Source organism: Colobus angolensis, unplaced genomic scaffold (genome assembly GCF_000951035.1).
Source record: "Colobus angolensis palliatus isolate OR3802 unplaced genomic scaffold, Cang.pa_1.0 Scaffold266, whole genome shotgun sequence".
Classification (NCBI taxonomy): domain Eukaryota; kingdom Metazoa; phylum Chordata; class Mammalia; order Primates; family Cercopithecidae; genus Colobus; species Colobus angolensis.
The window spans coordinates 3,687,298-3,705,950 of NW_012115888.1; the positions used below are offsets into that span (position 1 = coordinate 3,687,298).

Here is an 18,653-nt window from a genome sequence, read left to right on the forward strand (position 1 = left end):
TCTGGAAACAGGATTCAACTCCTGTTTCCAAAGACTTGGCACCTGGGTAAAGGGCAGCCTTTGATGGAAGGGTTTTCTTGGGTAGACACTGCTTTGTAAGGCCTATCTCACTTGTGTTGTTAGTTTCCTGTTCACTGGCCACCTACAGCTCCCTCTGCCATTTAGAGTTACTCTCCACTCCACATCACTGGGCTCTACTGGCCCTGATTCTCATTTGATAACCAAACCTTCACATTGTATTAATTTTCCTCCTCCTGGAATTGAATTTTGGAACTTTCCAGGCTTATCCGGTCACTCTGGCCCTGGCCTAGTATTCCTTTTGCTGTCTCCATGGCCTTGAGCCAGTTTTACCTTTGTTCTGATTCATCCAGGACTTTATTCTCCTGGTCCTGGAGTTAAAGGGCAGCCTCGGCTACCCCTGTGTCCACTCCACTTGAATCCAGTACCCCAAGGAAGGTGGGGAAGAATCTCCTTATCAGAGTGAAGTCTTCCTAGGTGCTGTCTCCTCCCAGGGCTTCTTTGGTGGGGAAAGAAAATTTCTCTCCTCCTTTGCAATTCTGGGACCCAGACACATGGTCTTAGACACTTATCCCGGGAACCCCCGGGGTAACACATCCCTCAGGGTGCTTAATTTCTTCCTCCTGAGCAGCAAATCATACTGAGCACATTGCCATAGTCCTGGGTTGTAGCCCTTCAAACCCGCTGGGATTTCCAGGTTTCTGGAAGAAAATATTTATTGACATTCTAAATTCTGTACAATAACGTGAAATCCTGACAGCATTCCTGAGTACCCATGGGGAGCTCCCCACCCATCTCTCTGCTTTTTTGTTGGTTGCATGATTGAGTTCAAGGTATTTTAATGAACAAAATGATGATCTATGGTCAAGACACCATCCCTCAAAGGATGTGTGTTACCAATAGCTGAAGAAGTGGAGGAAAGATCTTTTCACACGAGAAAGTGAGTCTGGAGCATTTTGTCGTGCCAAATTCTTTTGGAAATAGCAACCAACAATTTTCTTTTTTGATTTCTGTGAATTAAAATTACACTGATTAACTTCAAATGAGTGGTCTCTTTTAAAAAACTTCTTAAAAAACCAAACAAAACAGGAAGTTTTTGTTTTTCTGATACTATTTTGCTTCTATTTTTACTTTTGAAGTTAAAATGGAGGAGAATGACAATTTGAACAATGGTGAGTCTTTTTAGCCACAACTGTAATTTATATGAGTCTTATTTATTTTTGGCATTTAAAAATGTTTTTAATGAAATTACACCAGTGAAAAATCAACAAAGTGATAATTTGCCTTATAATATGTAAGCAGTTGAGGAACCCTTTTTTTCCCTCTCTTTTTTGGGTTATAATAATTCTATAAATATTTGAAACACTAAATGTACCTCCACACAGTATCAAATTTCTACCATGTGGCTGATATGACAGGAGCTGATTCATAGTTGTCATAGCCCAAGTTCATATTTCTTAGAAATTAGAAATAAGTAGGTCATATTTCTTGAAAATTTAATCATCTTTCTTGAAAAATCTTCATTCATAAACCCATTTCTAATAGGTGTGTATTCCTTGTTTAATGCTCACATCTATATTTTTCTTTTCTTTTCCTCTTTTTGCAAAGAAAATGGCTTTTATTAAGCTAAAAAGCATGTACATCAAAAGTGTAGAAACAAGGGAGAAGAGGTTTGGAGGATCATTTAACAAGAACACTCCAACTTTTTAAAAAATAAATCTTATATAGTTCTTTTTGAATTGTATCTAACAACAATTTGTAAATTATCTTTTTAAAAAATTAGTCCTAAGTCATTTATGATTTTTGTTGTTTATGTAGTATTGTTTTTGTAATTTCACTTTTCAACATTTGCTGTTTATATTTAAATGTAATTGATAATTGTTATCTCTTTTCTTTTTTCCTTTTTTTGAGATGGGGTCTCACCCTGCCTCTCAGGCTGGAGTATCGTGGTGTGATCTCAACTCACTGCAACCTCTGCATCCTGGGTTCAAGCGATTCTCCTGCCTCAGCCTCCTGAGTAGCTGGGATTACAGGGTACTGCCACCACACCCGGCTAATTTTTGTATTTTTAGTAGAAACAGGGTTTCACCATGTTGGCCAGGTTGGTCTTGAACTCCTGACCTCAGGTGATCTGCCTGCCTCTGCCTCCCCAAAGTGCTGGGATTACAGGTGTGAGTCACCACACCATGTCTGTTATCTTGTATTTTGAGGCTTTGCTAAATTAATTTACTACTTCTATTAGGTTTTCTTATAAATTCCCTGGGATTTCTATGCAGATAGTCATGCTATCTAAAAAGAGAGACAGTTTCATAGTTTTTCCTTCATAATTTTTATACTTTTCTCTTTTTGTTACTTAGTTCATTGCATTGAGTAGGACACCCAGTGCAAGGTCGAATAGAAGTAAAACGGGTGAAAATCTTTGCCTAGTTCCTGATCAGAGAAAAGATAGCGTTTCCCCTCCACACAATTAGTTATGATCCTATCTGTAAGTGTTTTTAGATGCCTTTTCTTTCTCTTCCTAGTTTTCATCATGAATGGGGGTATACCAAATGACTTTACCACATCTATTGAGAGGATATTTTTATTTCTAATATGGTCTGTTGCATTGATTGCTATTTGGATGTCATATTGACCTTGCATTTCTAGGGTGAACCTCATTCACTCTTGCTGCACTGTAGTTTTTATGTATTGCTGGATTCAATTTGCTAATATCTAGTAGAGGATTTCTTCTCATCCATGCTCTTAAAGAATATTGGCCTGAAATTTGTCTTTTCTTATAATGTTTTTGTCAGGTTTTGGTATCAGCGTTGTGTTGGCCTCGTAAAATGAGTTGGAAAATGTTCTGTCCACCTCTATTTTCTGAGAGAGAATATGTCAGATTGATAAGATGTTGTCTTTAAATGCTTTATCACATCTGGTGAAACTGGTCCTGGAGGCGTTTGTTGTCTTGTTTGTGGAAAGCTTTGGATGACAACTTCAGTTTCTATGTAGAATTATTCATACATTCCATTTCTTCTTGAGTCAGTTTTGGTAATTAAGTTTTCCAAGGAAGTTACCTATTTCCTTCATGCTCTGGGATTAATGGGCATACAGTTATTTATAATATCTCCTTACTGCTCTCCATCTTTAGCATCAGTTATTATATCCCTCTTTCATTTAAGTAATTGTTAACAGTTTTTCCAGAGAAATGGTTCTATGTTTTCTAACGATTTTCTCTAGGTTGTTTAGATTTCCTCTTTCTTAGGCAAAGCAAATTCCTTTTGTCTAATCTTTAGCTCAGCCCTGATAAATTTGTGAAAATGCTTTTCTGGCAGAAAAGACTCATACCAAATCATGAAAATCACTTTTAATATGAGGCCTATAAATACAGAGAATGGGCATATAATTAACTGAATTTTGTATCTACATGTCAACTTGATTACACATTGAGATGTTTTCTGCCAGCATTTCAAATCCCAACTTTAGTGTTGCAATTTGCACGCCATCTAAAGATGATTGAATGTAAGTTTTAGCTACATTCGTTTTCTGAAGAGGACACCTCTTAAGAGCAGGTGTTCTCTCCTGTGACACTGTTGAGTAATCCCACCTGTCATATAGCACACAGTATAAATCATCATACTACAAATCTATTAACTTATGATTCATTCTGGCCTGCCTTGTAAAAACAAAGATGAAACAGTACCCGAGACGGAATGATTTAAGGCACCCCGAACAGATCTTCTCTCACTAGGAGTTCAGCCTCGTTCCCTCTGTGCATGTGCTACTTTCTGAGAGGAAATTGGTTCCTAGATTGAGAAAGTTTATTAACTCTTTCAGACAACAGAAAGACAGGTCCACCTTCTTCTAAATAGCTTCTCAGAGACCTGATGGAGTGTCTGTCTTTCTCAAGTGCTTAGCTTACTGGCTGGAAGGAATTTGTACAGGAAGAGACTCGGAGTATCCTGTCATTTCCTTAAAGAAAATTCACAGCTTTTTCTTCCCTCTTTTATTCTCTGAAGGCAGTAATAAACCTCTATTAATTAGTCATACTTCATTGATAAGAACACAGTATTTGCCTGGTTTCATGGCAATCTGTGGAAATTATTGGAGTGTTTTTCTAATTTCTCATGGAGAATACTCCACTAACACAGAACCTCCCGCACAAAGATACCCAACTCTGGGCCATGTACACTTTCAGAATCTTTGTAGGACTGGTGGACGCTATTGGTACATCTCTGGACAGTTACATGTAAGGAGAATATTACATAATATCCAATGTGAGTTATTTAATTTCTCCCAAAATTTCGCTAAAATTAAAGAGATATAACTCCTTGAGCTTGTCTTCTTCGTGTTAAAATTAACAAACTGCAGCTTTCAGATTCAAGAAGTATTTGGAGATGCCATTTAGAAAGGTATGAGTCAGATTTTGGAACTTTGTTGGATTGTTTTTGCAGGTGTTGAATTTTTTCTATTCCCACAGCCACCTTTTAAACAGTTATGACTGTGTCCATGTTGTTTTTCCTTTCAGATATAGGATGTGTCAGTTTAAGTAGGGAATTAGGGGTGAGAGCAGAGAGAGTAGGCAGAGAGAAGGGCATTTTAGAAAGAACTGAAGCTCTGGAGACAGATCTGAGTTCTCCTTTCCTGACTAACTGGTGGCTTGGCCAGAGTGGGTCTTTATCCCATAGGCACTGATGGGATGGATGTAGAGAGAATGCAAATCTGGCAGTCGGATGAGTGGTGGAAACTAAAGTCCGAATTCCGTATATTTCCAGCATTTGCTGGGTGTGCTCAACTCTGTGGTGCACAGGAGAGGGCATGAGACTCAGCTTCTGCCACTGGGAAGCCTGCAGTCTGGGGACAACGGGGACGGACATGGCTATCTGGGATTCGAGTGTGAAGGAAGGAAGCCAGCTTTCCCCAGAAGTATAAATAGTGGACTGTGAGGGCCCAGATAGAATGATCCTGTTTAGGAGAGGAAGTGCATGAGAGGATGGGTTTTTAGAAGAAGTGGCATTAGTGCCAGGTATGGACGGATCGATCAGTTGAAAAAAGAGGGGACAGACGTTGCATGCCGAGGAAAGAGCGTGCTCAGAGAAAGCACCAAATATACTGGGCAGAGAAATTACCAAGATGATAGCTGTCTTCAAAGGCAAATTCCTGTGTTTATAATCGAGGTTAGTAATTTTGGTTTCAGTAACGGTGTGTCCTCATTAACTATTCAGAAATGATGTTAATTTTAAGGTTCATCAGTATATGAGGAACGTCTGTTTACTTTTAAACACATTTGCATATTTGCATTATTAGCAGGGTTTTATAAAACCAAAAAAAAATTTCAGGGAGCTCACTATAGATTTTGTACAATTTACCCTTCTTTAAAAAATAATCTTCAGAAATCCCAAATTACTTCTTATGTTTACAACAAAAATAATTTCTATGATGATAGTGAATAGTTAAGCTTCCCAGTGTACCGTAATCAAGGGTTGTTCTTTTTTTTCCTTGCCTCTGGACATAATCTTAAACACGTTCATTCCAAACTACTAGGCATTTGAATTGTACACAAATTTAAATTTGCTGTCACCAAAACAAATGTGAAGCGTCCCTGTTTCTTGTTTCTGGTGAGCCTCTCCCTTCATTCATTCACCCTCCTCACCTAGGAGCAGCGACACCTCGTGTGTCAGAAGTGTGCCATACAGAAAATGGAAGAGGCTGGCACCTCAGGGTCAGTGCTTGGCCATTCGATTTCCAGGGTCCCAGGAAATACTACAGCCAATGCATCCAACTGTCACTTCCATCCTCCCAATTCCAAGCATTCAGCAGGGCCTGGCCACACTACATCTACAGACACCATGGTGAATTATCATGCAGGGAGGCTTGGATCAATTAATTAGTAGGTCTTATTGAAGCCAAATATAATTCATTACGCAGTTTCGAGCTATTCAAATTTAACTCCCCTAAGATTACATCATAGAATTATTGGCAAACAGAAAATAGATATCAGTAAAGTCTTTTCTTGGTGAATCCTTGTTACTCACCTTTGGTTACCTAGGACTCCTCCAATTCAGGCATACACATTTTGAACATGCAGCCCATTATGTGAAAGTCAAACACACACACACACACACACACACACACACACACACACACACACACACGCCTCATGGACTTAAAGGATGCTTTGTTTTCATCTATCTGATGTGATTAGTAAATTGCTAAAGGGTAAGGTAACGTGTATAGACATGGTAGCAACCATTTAGGATGGATGATAACTGTTTTCTTCGTTGCTCACCATGTTGCATTCAAAACAAATTTTAATGAGCATCAAAACTGAACAAGAGCAAGAGATACTGACATGTCACCTCTGTTTGGTGACACCAGATTTAAAATGGTTAAAGATATGAAGGCCTGGCAGTTTGGTATAAATGTACTTAAAATTATGACAGGAAACTGGAATAAAACAACTTCAGACACATCTTGGAATACAGCCTTGATTCCTTTGTAATGACAAAATAACAACAACTAGTTTAATTATTTTTTATTTTAATGTAAGTTCTGCGATACAGATGCACAACATGCAGGATTATTACATAGGTATACATGTACCATGGTGGTTTGCTGCACCCATCAACCTGTCATCCAGGTTTTAAGCCCCACAGGCATTAGGTATTAGGTATTTGTCCTAATGCTCTCCCTCTCCTTTTTCCCCATCCCCTGACAGGCCCCGGTGTGATGTCCCCCTCCCTGTGTCCATGTGTTCTCATTGTTCAACTCCCACTTATGAAATAGTTTAATTATTATTCATTCAGAATTGTAAAAGCACAAACCATTTCTCACTAAATTAATCTTTACATTAAAATGAATGGAGATCTCTTTCTCATGGTGTTTCACCAAACTTTGTTGTTTGGTTCTGTTTTTTAAAAGAAAAATAAGGAAAATGACTTTAGAGAATGAAATATTTCAAACGTACATTGGTATTTCATCTTTAACAAATGTAGAATTTAATAGCGTCATGAATACGCAAGGTCACATACATACTTAAAAATGTTACATGTAAATTATTTATTTATGGTATGTGTACAAGAGAGAGTGTGACAGAGAGACAGACAATGAGAGAGAGAGGATCAGTGTCATCAGCTTACCGTTTGGGGATACATAAGTTCAGATTCAAGGTAAGTAAAGCATTTGACGAAATTTCAGATTCATCCAATGGACACTGATTGCTTAAGCTCATTTTTAAAAAGATTTAAAAAATTGTTTAAGAATTCCTCTGAGAAGCCATATATTGCCATAGCCAGAGATCTTCCATACAGGATGAGATTATACAGGTTGTTTGGAGTTTCATGGTTTACTGACAAACCTTAATAACAATTCTGGTTTCATTTCTGCTTCAGTTATGCAAAAGTGAGGACATGACTAATTAATCCTCTCCAGTCAATAGCAGCCTTGAAGGATTTTTGGTCATTTGTACTGTAAATTTCTTTTGAATATTGATACTTAAGGCACCAAATTATTTGCCCCACTGAAGAGTACATGCTGAAAATGTTTGTGAGTTTCAAAGATACTTCATGTAGGTACAAATTCTAAATCTTGACAAAAATGCTTCGTGGCTTACCCATTAGATAATAAAAAGTCAGTAATATCTGAGTATATGGAATGTACCAATAATAGATAATGTACAATTTTATACTTCCCTTATGATTATCCTAGTGTGTTATCCTAAATGACTTTTTCACTGGTGTTCTTATATAACTTATTTGCTTTTTACATTTTTTTCTACAAAATCAAGAGACAGTTCCCTCTTTTTGCAGTAGCCAAATGTATTAAGAGCAAACTAAATTACCAGATAGAGAAGTTCTCACCATATATGGTCAGAGTGTATTTAATTTCATGCATGCGTGAAAGATAATAATGTGATTTCCAGGTACTAAATATTCCTTAGCCATTCACACTCAGTACTATTATCTGGACTCAAACTAGATTAAACTTACAGAATGGTGAATTACTGAAAATAATGAAGTTAAGGCAATTCATTAATCTTTATCTGCTTGTCTTTTTTATAGCCTGGATGAAATGAAAAAATTCATGTGGGGGACTGATCAGATTTCAAAGGGTCTAACATTATGAAAAGAAACACTGAACTGAAAATGTTTTTCTTTTCTTTTTTAATTACACACAGCACCTTTCTTACATGCCTCTGTTTTTCTTTTAGTGGCAGAGCATTTCTATAACACTGGTTGAGAAAGTTCAGATGATTGCTGTAATCCTAGGATCCCTGTTCTTAATAGCCAGTGTGACTTGGCTCCTCTGGTCAGCCTTCAGCCCCTATGCAGTGTGGCAGAGGAAGGACATCCTTTTTCAGATCTGCTATGGAATGTATGGTTTTATGGATCTAGTGTGCATAGGTAAGACCATGACCTTCAACGTTAACACACTGTCAGTAATCCATTTCTTTCAGCGATTACGTTTTCACCATTCGGATCTAATAGAGAATGTTGTGGATTGAGTTATCTCAGTTCTTCAGTTAATGAATTAGTTGCGGGTCACAATTGGGCTGCTTTTCTAAGAAAGCACAGATTCTATATTCCTGTGTAGTTTGAAAAAAAAAGTTAACAGGATAATGCCCACTTAAAGTGAGATATTGTGCAACTGAAAGAAAGGAGGAAGGGTTGAAGAAATTATTTGGAGTGAATGATCTAAGGATAGTCGTTTATTTCTAAGGAATAAGAGCAAACCAGTTGTCCTTTACAAAGCTGGGGGTCCTGGCCGATGCAGATGGCGTTACTGTATTGTGCATTTGGGGAGAGGACAGATGTCTCCATGTCTTACGTCATGATGACTGTGCAGATTCTCTGAGGGCAGAAAGGGGCCCCTTGAAAGGTTAGGGACTTGTGGACAGTTTTCCTTGCTGGCCTATGTCTCTTTGTTTTACTTAATAAACTCAGTGACTTAGAAGATAAAAAGAATCAAACATTTTAGCTAAAATAAACCCTAGGAAAAGGTTACTTCTGTGTTTCATTTGACCCATCTGTTGTTCCCTACTACTGTGAGAAAACGGAAGCCGATCATGCAGCGTTTACGTGGCATGTGTGAGGTGCACAGGCATCGCGATGGTGACCAGTTGGTGAGGGGTAGAGTGGTGTGGGTGGCTGTAGGGAGGTACCACGGCATCCGGAGCATTTTCCTGCTCTGATGAGGCAGAAATGCACAGGCTTCACCCAGATCTACTGAATTAGGAACTTCAGGGGTGGGGCCCAGCCATCTGAGTTTTACAGCTCCTCCAAGGTTCTAATGCACGCTGAAGCTTGAGGACTACCAGCTTCAGGGGATGGATGCTAAGCTTGGGATCAAGAGACTTGGTTTCTAATCCTGGCCTCTGCTTGGGCAGGTCACCTTCATCCCTCCATACTTCTGTTTTCTCACCTATAAAAATGCGAAAGGATAATTCCAACCATGCAAGTCTAAATAAAGGAAATAATGATTATAAAATAATTATGTTATTAATTAGAAGTTATAGATTAAGTATATTTGATTAAATTGGAAACGTTGAATACCTTTGAGATCACTTAAATTTAATGCCTCTACTTACTAGAGCTTTAATTTGACTAGCAATTTTAGTATCTTCAGTCATTTTTTTCTAAAAGAACTCTATAAATGTTTAAAATATAATCAGCGTGATTTTTTGTTTTTACTTTTTTCTTTCCTCCTTTCTCACTAGTACAAGTCTAATAAGAAAGAAAATGATCAAATTTCAGGCCAGAAAGAAAAAAAATAAAAGAGCGAATGTTTTGAATAATATATAAACTGACTAGATGTTGCCTGAATAAGTGAGCTAATCATGTATATGAACAATTTGCATGAAATGTGATAATGCATATGAAAGCATTTGGAAGTTCTAAATCTTTATTCAAATATAATCTCTAAGGCATTGCTCTAGTAAAGAAGAATCACACAATTGATCCACAAATTGAATCCCTTAACACATTCAAAGAGAGGGTTTATTCTGTCTTTCAGCATGAATGATATAAAATGAAGTGTTCCATTGATATTAAAAAAGGAGATGCAAAATAAAAGAGCCAGTTAGTTCCCAAGCCAACCTGGAAAGGAAAAAAGTCCAGTTGACTTTCTTGCCCTCAGTATAAACACTCAAAGAGACCATGCATTTCCTGGTTAGGAAATGATTTTTTTTTTAATTTCACAACTTGCATTTAGTGCTGAGTTATTATATCTTAAATTCTGATGACTAATGTTAGTATTTTAGTCAAGATTATTGCAATTCTGCTTTCAAGAGCAAAGACACAGGAACAAATAATCTTTCAGTAATATATGACAATTTCAAGCTTCTCTTTTAAAATTTGAGCATTTGCCCATTTTATAAAATCAAATTTCTTAGAAACAAAAACAGTTGCCATTTCTCTGGAGATATTTTGGAGAATAAGTTTTTTTAAATGTTTTAAAAATTATACTAGGGTACATGTGCACAACATGCAGGTTTGTTACATATGTATACATGTGCCATGTTGGCGTGCTGCACCCATTAACTTGTCATTTACATTAAGTATATCTCCTAATGCTGTCCCTCCCCCTCCCCCTCCCCACAGTAGGCCCCGGGGAACATCACACACCGAAAATGAGGATTTTATCTGAGTCTTACATATTGACAGTACGTTTCATTGTGTTTTGACTCATCAAATCCTAATTTTATCATTCCATGATCTATTTGTATATTTTGAAAAAAATTAAAGAATTCTGATTGAACATTGTTTATTTTACTTGGCAGTTTCACTAATTAGTCTGTTCTGGCCTGGAGAATATCTTAATTTTTTTCCCCAAGAAATTAAGAAACTATTATAGTAAAACAGCAAAATACTCGTAGTCTACCAATAGCCAATTGGATTGCAGCCAGGAAGAGCTCCTGCTAATATTTCAAATTAATTCAAATGTCTGCAAATTAAATGCAGACAGTAACAAAGATTATATTGATTGTACCTTAAATACTCCTGACTGGAAGACTTAGAGTTAGTGTGAAAAGCAGGTTTACAACTTTGCATCCCATTTCCTCAGCTCAGTTTAATAAATATTTCCTAGGAACTTTCTATGTGTTGAATAGTGCTAGGTTCTGCGAATAAAAATAAGAGTTGCCCACTTTCCTTCCCCCAAGGAGCTCATAAGGAGGACAGGCAGGTGAGTAAGTGATTAGAATACAGTGGGATGTGCACAGTTGCAGAAGTATGCACAGGAAGGGGTAGTTGGACAATACCAGGAGGAATGAACCTTGCGGTGCTGTGTGTAGGGAGGGGAAGGTTTCAGGCTGATTTCATGGGGAAGTGATAGCCAAGAGATGAACAGATACTTGGCAAATAGAGAGCTGGCCTCCTTCTTGCCATGGGAAGATGTGAGATTGGCTCCCCATTCAAAGAGTTTTAACGTAATTGGAGATATCCCTCTTTCCTGTCTGTCCAAGCTTTCCAAACTTGATTCTACCTAAGTAGAAGAAACAGGTTGGCAGCTTCATAAATATCATTTGAAAAAATTATTCTGAAAATCCATAGAAGATTGTTCCAGAATCCAAAAATGTTATCATCCAGCCAGTCTATGTAATGCTTAGGAGAGTTGGATTGTTAAACAGAAGTTAAGATTTGGAGAACATTTGTTTACTTGGGGAAATTTATGTACTTATTCCTAGGCACAGTGAATATGTTTGTTGCTTTCATTCGTAATTAATACATTTTCCTCTTTCCAAATATTTAGTTTTGTTTTGCTTGCTACTAACGTTTTGAGTTCACTCAAGGGTCTAGCCACTATTATAGTTGAAGCATCTAGATCGGGGTTGTTCAAATAACTTTCTGCAAGGATGAAAATATTCTGTATCTGTGGCATCCAATTCTATTGACACTAGCTAAATTTGGCTAGTGAGCACTTGAAATATGGCTAGTGAGACTGAGAAGTTAATTTTCAATTTAAATAGCCACATGTGGCTAGTGGCTATTACTTTAGACACAGATTCTACACGGTGGAATGGCAAGTGTGTAAGAACTTGAATAACAGGTTTCCCTTTGTCTGTATAAATGGGTTGCACTTGCTAAGTGATAAAGGAATTATTTTCCAAGAAAGGTGAATAAAGTGAAAATGAGCTTGAGAATTAAGAGAAGGGTGTTAAAGTATGTGTGATTGCCAAGAGTTAGGCAGTGATAAAGGAGAGACATGTTTGACAAATGACTCTTTTTGTTACTGGACTTTTTAAGAATACTTCTATGGATCAAGTGTGAATTTAAGTTTCAATCTGTACTTCTTATAAAATTCACATCTGTTTTAAGGAGATTAGAATGTAAAGAGATTATATTTGGGGAGCGTTTCTGCATGTTTAAATAGATGGCATGATTGTACACCAGGAAAACTAATAGAAAGGATTTAAGTCACTTTAGGATTTAAGCTAGTGGCAGTAATTTAGGGAGAAGTAACAGCCAGGGAAGCTCATGTTGGCTCCCCGCTAAAAAAGATTTGCACAGTGGACAAAGGAAGATGAGCAAACCCAGAAATGAAGCCTACCTGCCCGGCAGAAGGCCTTGGGCAGAGAATTTGCTTCTTCACTCCACCCTGGACACTTTGAGCAAAAATAGAAGACCATCATTTCCACTGACCCTTTGATTGAAGGGAAGCTAGTGCCACAAGAAGAATATGTTTATTCATCACTAAAAGTTTGAGGGACCAGAAGAGGGCCATGTGATTACAGGAGTTACTAGATTAACTTGCATCTAAAAAGTGAGGGCAGTCACCAAGTCATTTTAGCGTCTGATAGAACCAGATGAAGTGATTTCAAGTTCTTGTGAATAGAAGCAGCAAACCAAAACTTTGTTATCGTCAGTGATATTTGCAAAATAGAGATAGTAGTGCTTGTACCTCTAATCAACACTGTAAGTTAGTGGCAAATCCAAGTCTGGAAATGTTTTGATCTTCCCTCAAACACTATGGGAAGAAACTGATTACGTTTATAACACTTAAAAACATGGATTGCTTTGGCCTCTTAAAATTTTTCCTAATTGTCCATGTAATACACACACACATAAAATTTGTGTTCATAATTGTGAAATCCATAAAGTTAAAAAAGACCACTTAACTCACATCCTCAATTCTGCTATGCTACTCCCTTTGCAGAAATGTCCCCTCTCTGCATTTTGAGGTTTATCTTCCAGATTTTTTCATTAGGTTTACATGAGTTTAGGTACATAGATACTTCTGCATTTTATTTATAAGTGAGATCATACTGTACAAGGTGCTGAGAAAATAGTCTTTTTCACTGAACAATATAATCTAGAGATCTTTCCCTGTTATAACAGATGCACAACAATGTATTTAAACTTTTTTCTACTGATGAATTTTTAGGTTACTACCAATTTTTGCCATTAGGGACCATGCTGTAAAGGACATCATTTTACATGAATATTTCTGTTAGCACAATTCTGAGAAGTGGAAAGTCTGGGTTGAGTAATAAGCATATAAAAATTTTGGTAAGTCCTTTTATATTGCCACCTAAAAAGGCTTTATCAATTTATCTCCCCCCCAATACATATGAGGTCCTGTTTCCTCATACCATGCCAACTATGGATATCATCACTTGTTTGACATTTTCATCAGTGGTTTTAACATTTAACATCATTCGAGTAGTTTTCTTAAAATTAATTCCATAGCTATTTAGTTTGTGGGACAATTTTATCTAAAAAAAAATAAAAATGGCTCTACTAGGTCATGCCAATGTGCAGCACTTCCTGCCTGATGTTTTTTGGGATCTAAGGATGTGATATGCAGGGACATTGACGAGCTCTAATCTGTAAACACTAAGAACTGATCAAGATCAGAGACCTTTGCCTCTCAAAAACCCTGCGTTCTCCAGCACACTTTAGGAGTCTTTGGGTCACATTTTTAAAAAAATCTATTATACTTTTAACACTGAGGGGATTTTAGTTCTCAGTCTGTCTCTTTTTAGTATAGAAAGTGCTCCCTGAAGTTGCTACAAGAAAAATAGCCCTCTCTGTGGCTAAAGTATTGATCCTGTTATTATTGCCTGTTCTTTTTTGTTTTTTTTTTTTTTGAGACGGAGTCTCCATTTATTGCCCAGGCTGGAGTGCAGTGGCGCGATCTGCAAGCTCCGCCTCCTGGGTTCACGCCATTCTCCTGCCTGAGTAGCTGGGACTACAGGCATCTGCCACCACGCCTAGCTCATTTTTTGTATTTTTAGTAGAGATGGGGTTTCACCATGTTAATCAGGATGGTCTTGATCTCCTGACCTTGTGATCCACCCACCTCAGCCTCCCAAAGTGCTGGGATTACAGGTGTGAGTCACCACGCCTGGCGCCTGTTCTTCATATTATTTTATTTTTCAAATTAAAGCACAAGCATGCACAATGGAGGAAATATAGGCGTATGCGCCCGCGCGCGCGCGCACACACACACACACACACACTCTCTCTCTCACTCTGATCCCAGATTGATCCCTGATACACACCCACGAGGAACCAAAAATATCTCTTTTGTGGCTCTTTTGAAGTAATGAATTAAAGTATAATGTAATTGTTTATGTTGTCTTTCTTTTGAAAGCTATAGAGATTAGGGAATTTTAAAAAATAACCTGAGATATGCCAGAATGAGGATCAGATCAAAATATCTTCTTATTGTACCAGTTATATTTACTACTAAAAAAAAATGCTACTTCTACAGAAAGTTCATGCTCTGCAACAAACTTTTATTTTCCTGTACTTTGAAATGAAATAATTTTTCTGTAAATCCATGTAAATTCCTTTTTTTTTTTTTTTTTTTTTTTGACACAGTCTTGCTCCATCACCCAGGCTGGAGTGCAGTGGTATGATCTTGGCCCACTGCAACCTCCATCTCCCGGGTTCAAGAGATTCTCCTTCCTCAGCCTCCTGAGTAGCTGGGATTACAGGCACACATCACCACACCTGGCTAATTTTTGTATTTTTAGTAGAGACGGGGTTTCACCATGTTGGCCAGGCTGGCCTTGAACTCCTGACCTCAAGTGATCCGCCTGCCTCGGCCTCCCAAAGTGCTGGGATTACAAGCATGAGCCATCTTGCCTGGCCTATGTAAATTCTCACAGTTATTATTATACCCTTTTTTAAAAATCTGTCTGTCCTGTTCGATAATACATCTAGCCAGAGCTACTTTGGCACACACAAGAAAACTACTTAGAGTTACCAGTTGGTAATACGTTCACCTCTCATTATAGAATTTAAGAATGATAAATACCATGTATTACTATGGTCTTAGATTGATTATATTGGACATATATTTACATGTTTTAAAGTGAAGGTAATATTTTTCTCTTGCTTCGCTTTGCTCCTTTTTTTTTTCCAGATAGAGCAGCTAAAAGTATCACATAATCTAACATTTTATTGACATGAAGCTTAAAATATACGTTTACTAACTCTGTGCTGTATGAATAAAGGTGAAGAATTTTGAAAACGAAATTCAGGATAATCAAACTCTGTGATCACAGATAAGTTTCCCACATGGCGGATGGACTAGTCACTTGTCTGTTTAAAACCAGTATTGTTTCCCCCTAAAATGATGCCTTTAGGTCATCATCATCCAGCTTGTAGCTTACTTTCTATGAATATAAACCAACTAGAATAAGGAAAGCATAACTAAGAAAATAAATCTACTGCTAAAGAAAAATATTATAATCCATTTCAAACAAAATATACGTGACTTTTGGACTATCTCCTTTAAAAAGTTTTTCACGCCCTCTCATATCTCTCAGCATGATTCAGGAGTTGACAATGATTTCTTAAATTATTTTAGGTTAAAAACTTACTTACTGAAAGGAAAGAGAAAGAAATTAGCATTGGAAGTTGAAATATGCCATGATTTACAGCAGAAAAAAATGAGTTTGCCAAAGACGGCAGGAGAGCCTTAAGTTCATTGCCACACAGGTTCATCAACCATAGATGAGTGTGCTTGAAAGTGTAACTGTGGGTAAGACCTGCAAAATGTGCAGCCTTTGGATCATTGTTGATAGGTAGCAATTTCTTAAACTGTAAAATGTTTATGAATAAATGTGAAATTCATCAAGTAGTTTCAAGTGAAGAATGTAAAACTACCAAGAGAACAATCAAAATGTCCACTGAAGACTTTAGGGCCTGTGTGGTTTGGGGATGTCTGAGTAGACTAAGTTCTTTCCTCGTCTCCCTGTGGAGAGCCAAGACCACCAGAATCCAGTGTGGTCTGATTCGGGGCCACTTGCACAATGAAGATACTTTCTCTATGGGAAGTGGAGACTACAGCTGCCAACCACCAACACCCCCGTGCATCTCAGAGCTGTTCAAGCAGAGCAGCTGCACACCATTCAAAAGTGTCATCAATTTTGATCAACAGACTTTCATCACAAGACTTTTGGAGCGCAAATCCACCCATTCCATTACCACCCAATCACCACCACCACTACCAAGCCTGGAATCTGAGCTCCTGTGGTCACTGAGGATAGCCGAGCTTTGGAAGTCGACAGGTCAGCATTCACCCATGGAGTGGGGGTGCAGAGGCTGCTTACTACTGAGGCTGACAGTTTGGTTTACATGGCAGGCGAATTGTAGGAGGTGGTGTTGCTGTGTCTATCTCATTTCAAGTTTCATGGGAAGTATTAACATGGATGTGTCTGCATAAATCATAGGGCATGTGAAGAATGAAGCTCACCTTAAACACTATTTAGCTTAATAACCAGGAGAGTTGATTAGCCTAGTATTTCCTTTTGGAGTCTTCATATAACTGCAGTTTTCCCTCCAGACAGAAGAAGTATATCACCCACCTCTGCTGCAGGAAATGCTTCCATTTCCTGATTTATAATTTGATCTGGGAACTACATCTTCCCAAGCACCACAATTTGACTACTAAGGAGACCTTTGCACAACTGCTTCTGCAGAAAAGACAGGAACATTCTTCTCCTCTTGCCCAAACCCCTGTGGGTTTTCCTTCAGCTTTCATCCCAAGTGGAGGAGCCCTGGACTGTGAGGTTGGCCATGCCGGGTGTCTGTTACTCACGCAGACTTGACTGTTGCAGGTTGGCATGTTCTGGTAGGTCATTAGGAATCATTTCTTAAATTGAGTAGAATTCCTTTACAAGCACAGATCATTATTTCCTGGCTTCAGACTATCTTAGCATGCTTTGCGCCCCAGGAAATGCCTCAGCTTCATTTAGAGAGAGTCTGATTCAATGTGATGAGCCTGAAACACAAGCAGCAGTTCATCCTCCAACAGGAGTCCCTGCCTCGGATTCTTCATGCTTTGAGCACATACTGGGAAAGGCCCTGGAAAGCGGAGGCAGAGCAGCCCTTTGTAATGAGAAATTGTCAGAGGAGAAACAACGCTTTATCCTTCATATGCTTTGAGAAGTAGGCCATTATTTTTTCTCTTCTCTGGAGGTACAAATTATGGGCTTTTCTATGCCTTAATCATACTGATGTTTATCGATGTCTCTAAAGATTATTATCATAGTTGGTTATGAGTGATACCATTGCCTTTAAAATCCTGGGAAATAACACAGAAGGGAACTTGTTTTTGCTACTTGCCCCTTAGTGCTGCGCATGGAATGGTCTCTCAAGGATAGTTAACCCTTTAAGGCCCCCTCAAGGGGGGAAAACACCCCAACCTAACACTTTGCTCTTATTTGACTCTGTAAAATTAAAGTTCTTATGGAGAAACATTAATATAATTAGCAGGACAGCAGACCAAATATGTTATTGTTGAGTTTCGTCTCCTCCATGGAAGACAGTGTGACACTGTCAGCTGTCTCTTTCATTGGGGGAAGTCTAGCCAAAGCAGCATTAGTAATCTGTCGAGCCAACATTCATTGCGTATTTACCGTGTGCTGAGCCTGGAGTGTGGGATAGAGGTATAAATAGAACAAGCCTTGGCAAATTGCAGCCCGAGGGCCAAATCCAGCCCACTGCCTGCGTTTGTACAGCCCGGGATCTAAGAATAGCTTTTACAGTTTTAAATGGTTGAATACATTTTTAAAAATATTAATTCCTGACACATAGAAATTGTAGCGAATTTAAACTTTGGTGCCCTTGGATAAAGTTGTACCTGGATGCAGCCATGTCCGTGTATTTACGTGCTGTTGATGAGAAGTTGTGACAGTGAATGAAAGGTTAGCACGGCCTGAAAGATTTACTCTCTGGCCCTTTTCCGAAAAGGTTTGTGGAGCCCTGGAATATAACAATTCCCTACTTTCCACCTGAGGAGGAGGAGACAGCTAGGGAAATAAGCAATTATAACCTGGAAGTGCCAGGAGAGAAATGTGTATGAGAGCTAATGGGGGGAGGTTAATTACACTTAGGACCAGCAAAGTCTATGGGGAAGAAAAATTTTAAGGAAGAGCAGGAATCAGGATGGGGCCCCGAGAGAGGCAAATGCCTAGACCTAGTAACATATGAAGTCCTGTCATTTTTAAAGAAATCATGTGAGGGAATCCTCCCTAACTCATTTTATGAGGCCAACATCATCCTGATGCTAAAGCCTGGCAGAGACACAACAAAAAAAGAGAATTTTAGACCAATATCCCTGATAAACATCGATGCAAAAATCCTCAATAAAATACTGGCAAACCGGATTCAGCAGCACATCAAAAAGCTTATCCACCATGATCA

General features: G+C 38.3%; 1 protein-coding gene across 1 annotated transcript in view; it reads left to right on the top strand.

Moving 5' to 3' along the window:
• Nucleotides 1-18,653, top strand: part of MARCH11 (membrane-associated ring finger (C3HC4) 11) — a 149,903-nt gene that overhangs the window by 114,169 nt on the left and 17,081 nt on the right. The window contains exon 7 of the mRNA XM_011947464.1: nucleotides 8,207-8,399. Within this exon, the coding sequence (XP_011802854.1) occupies nucleotides 8,207-8,399 (193 nt within the window). The remainder of the gene's footprint in view (nucleotides 1-8,206; nucleotides 8,400-18,653) is intronic.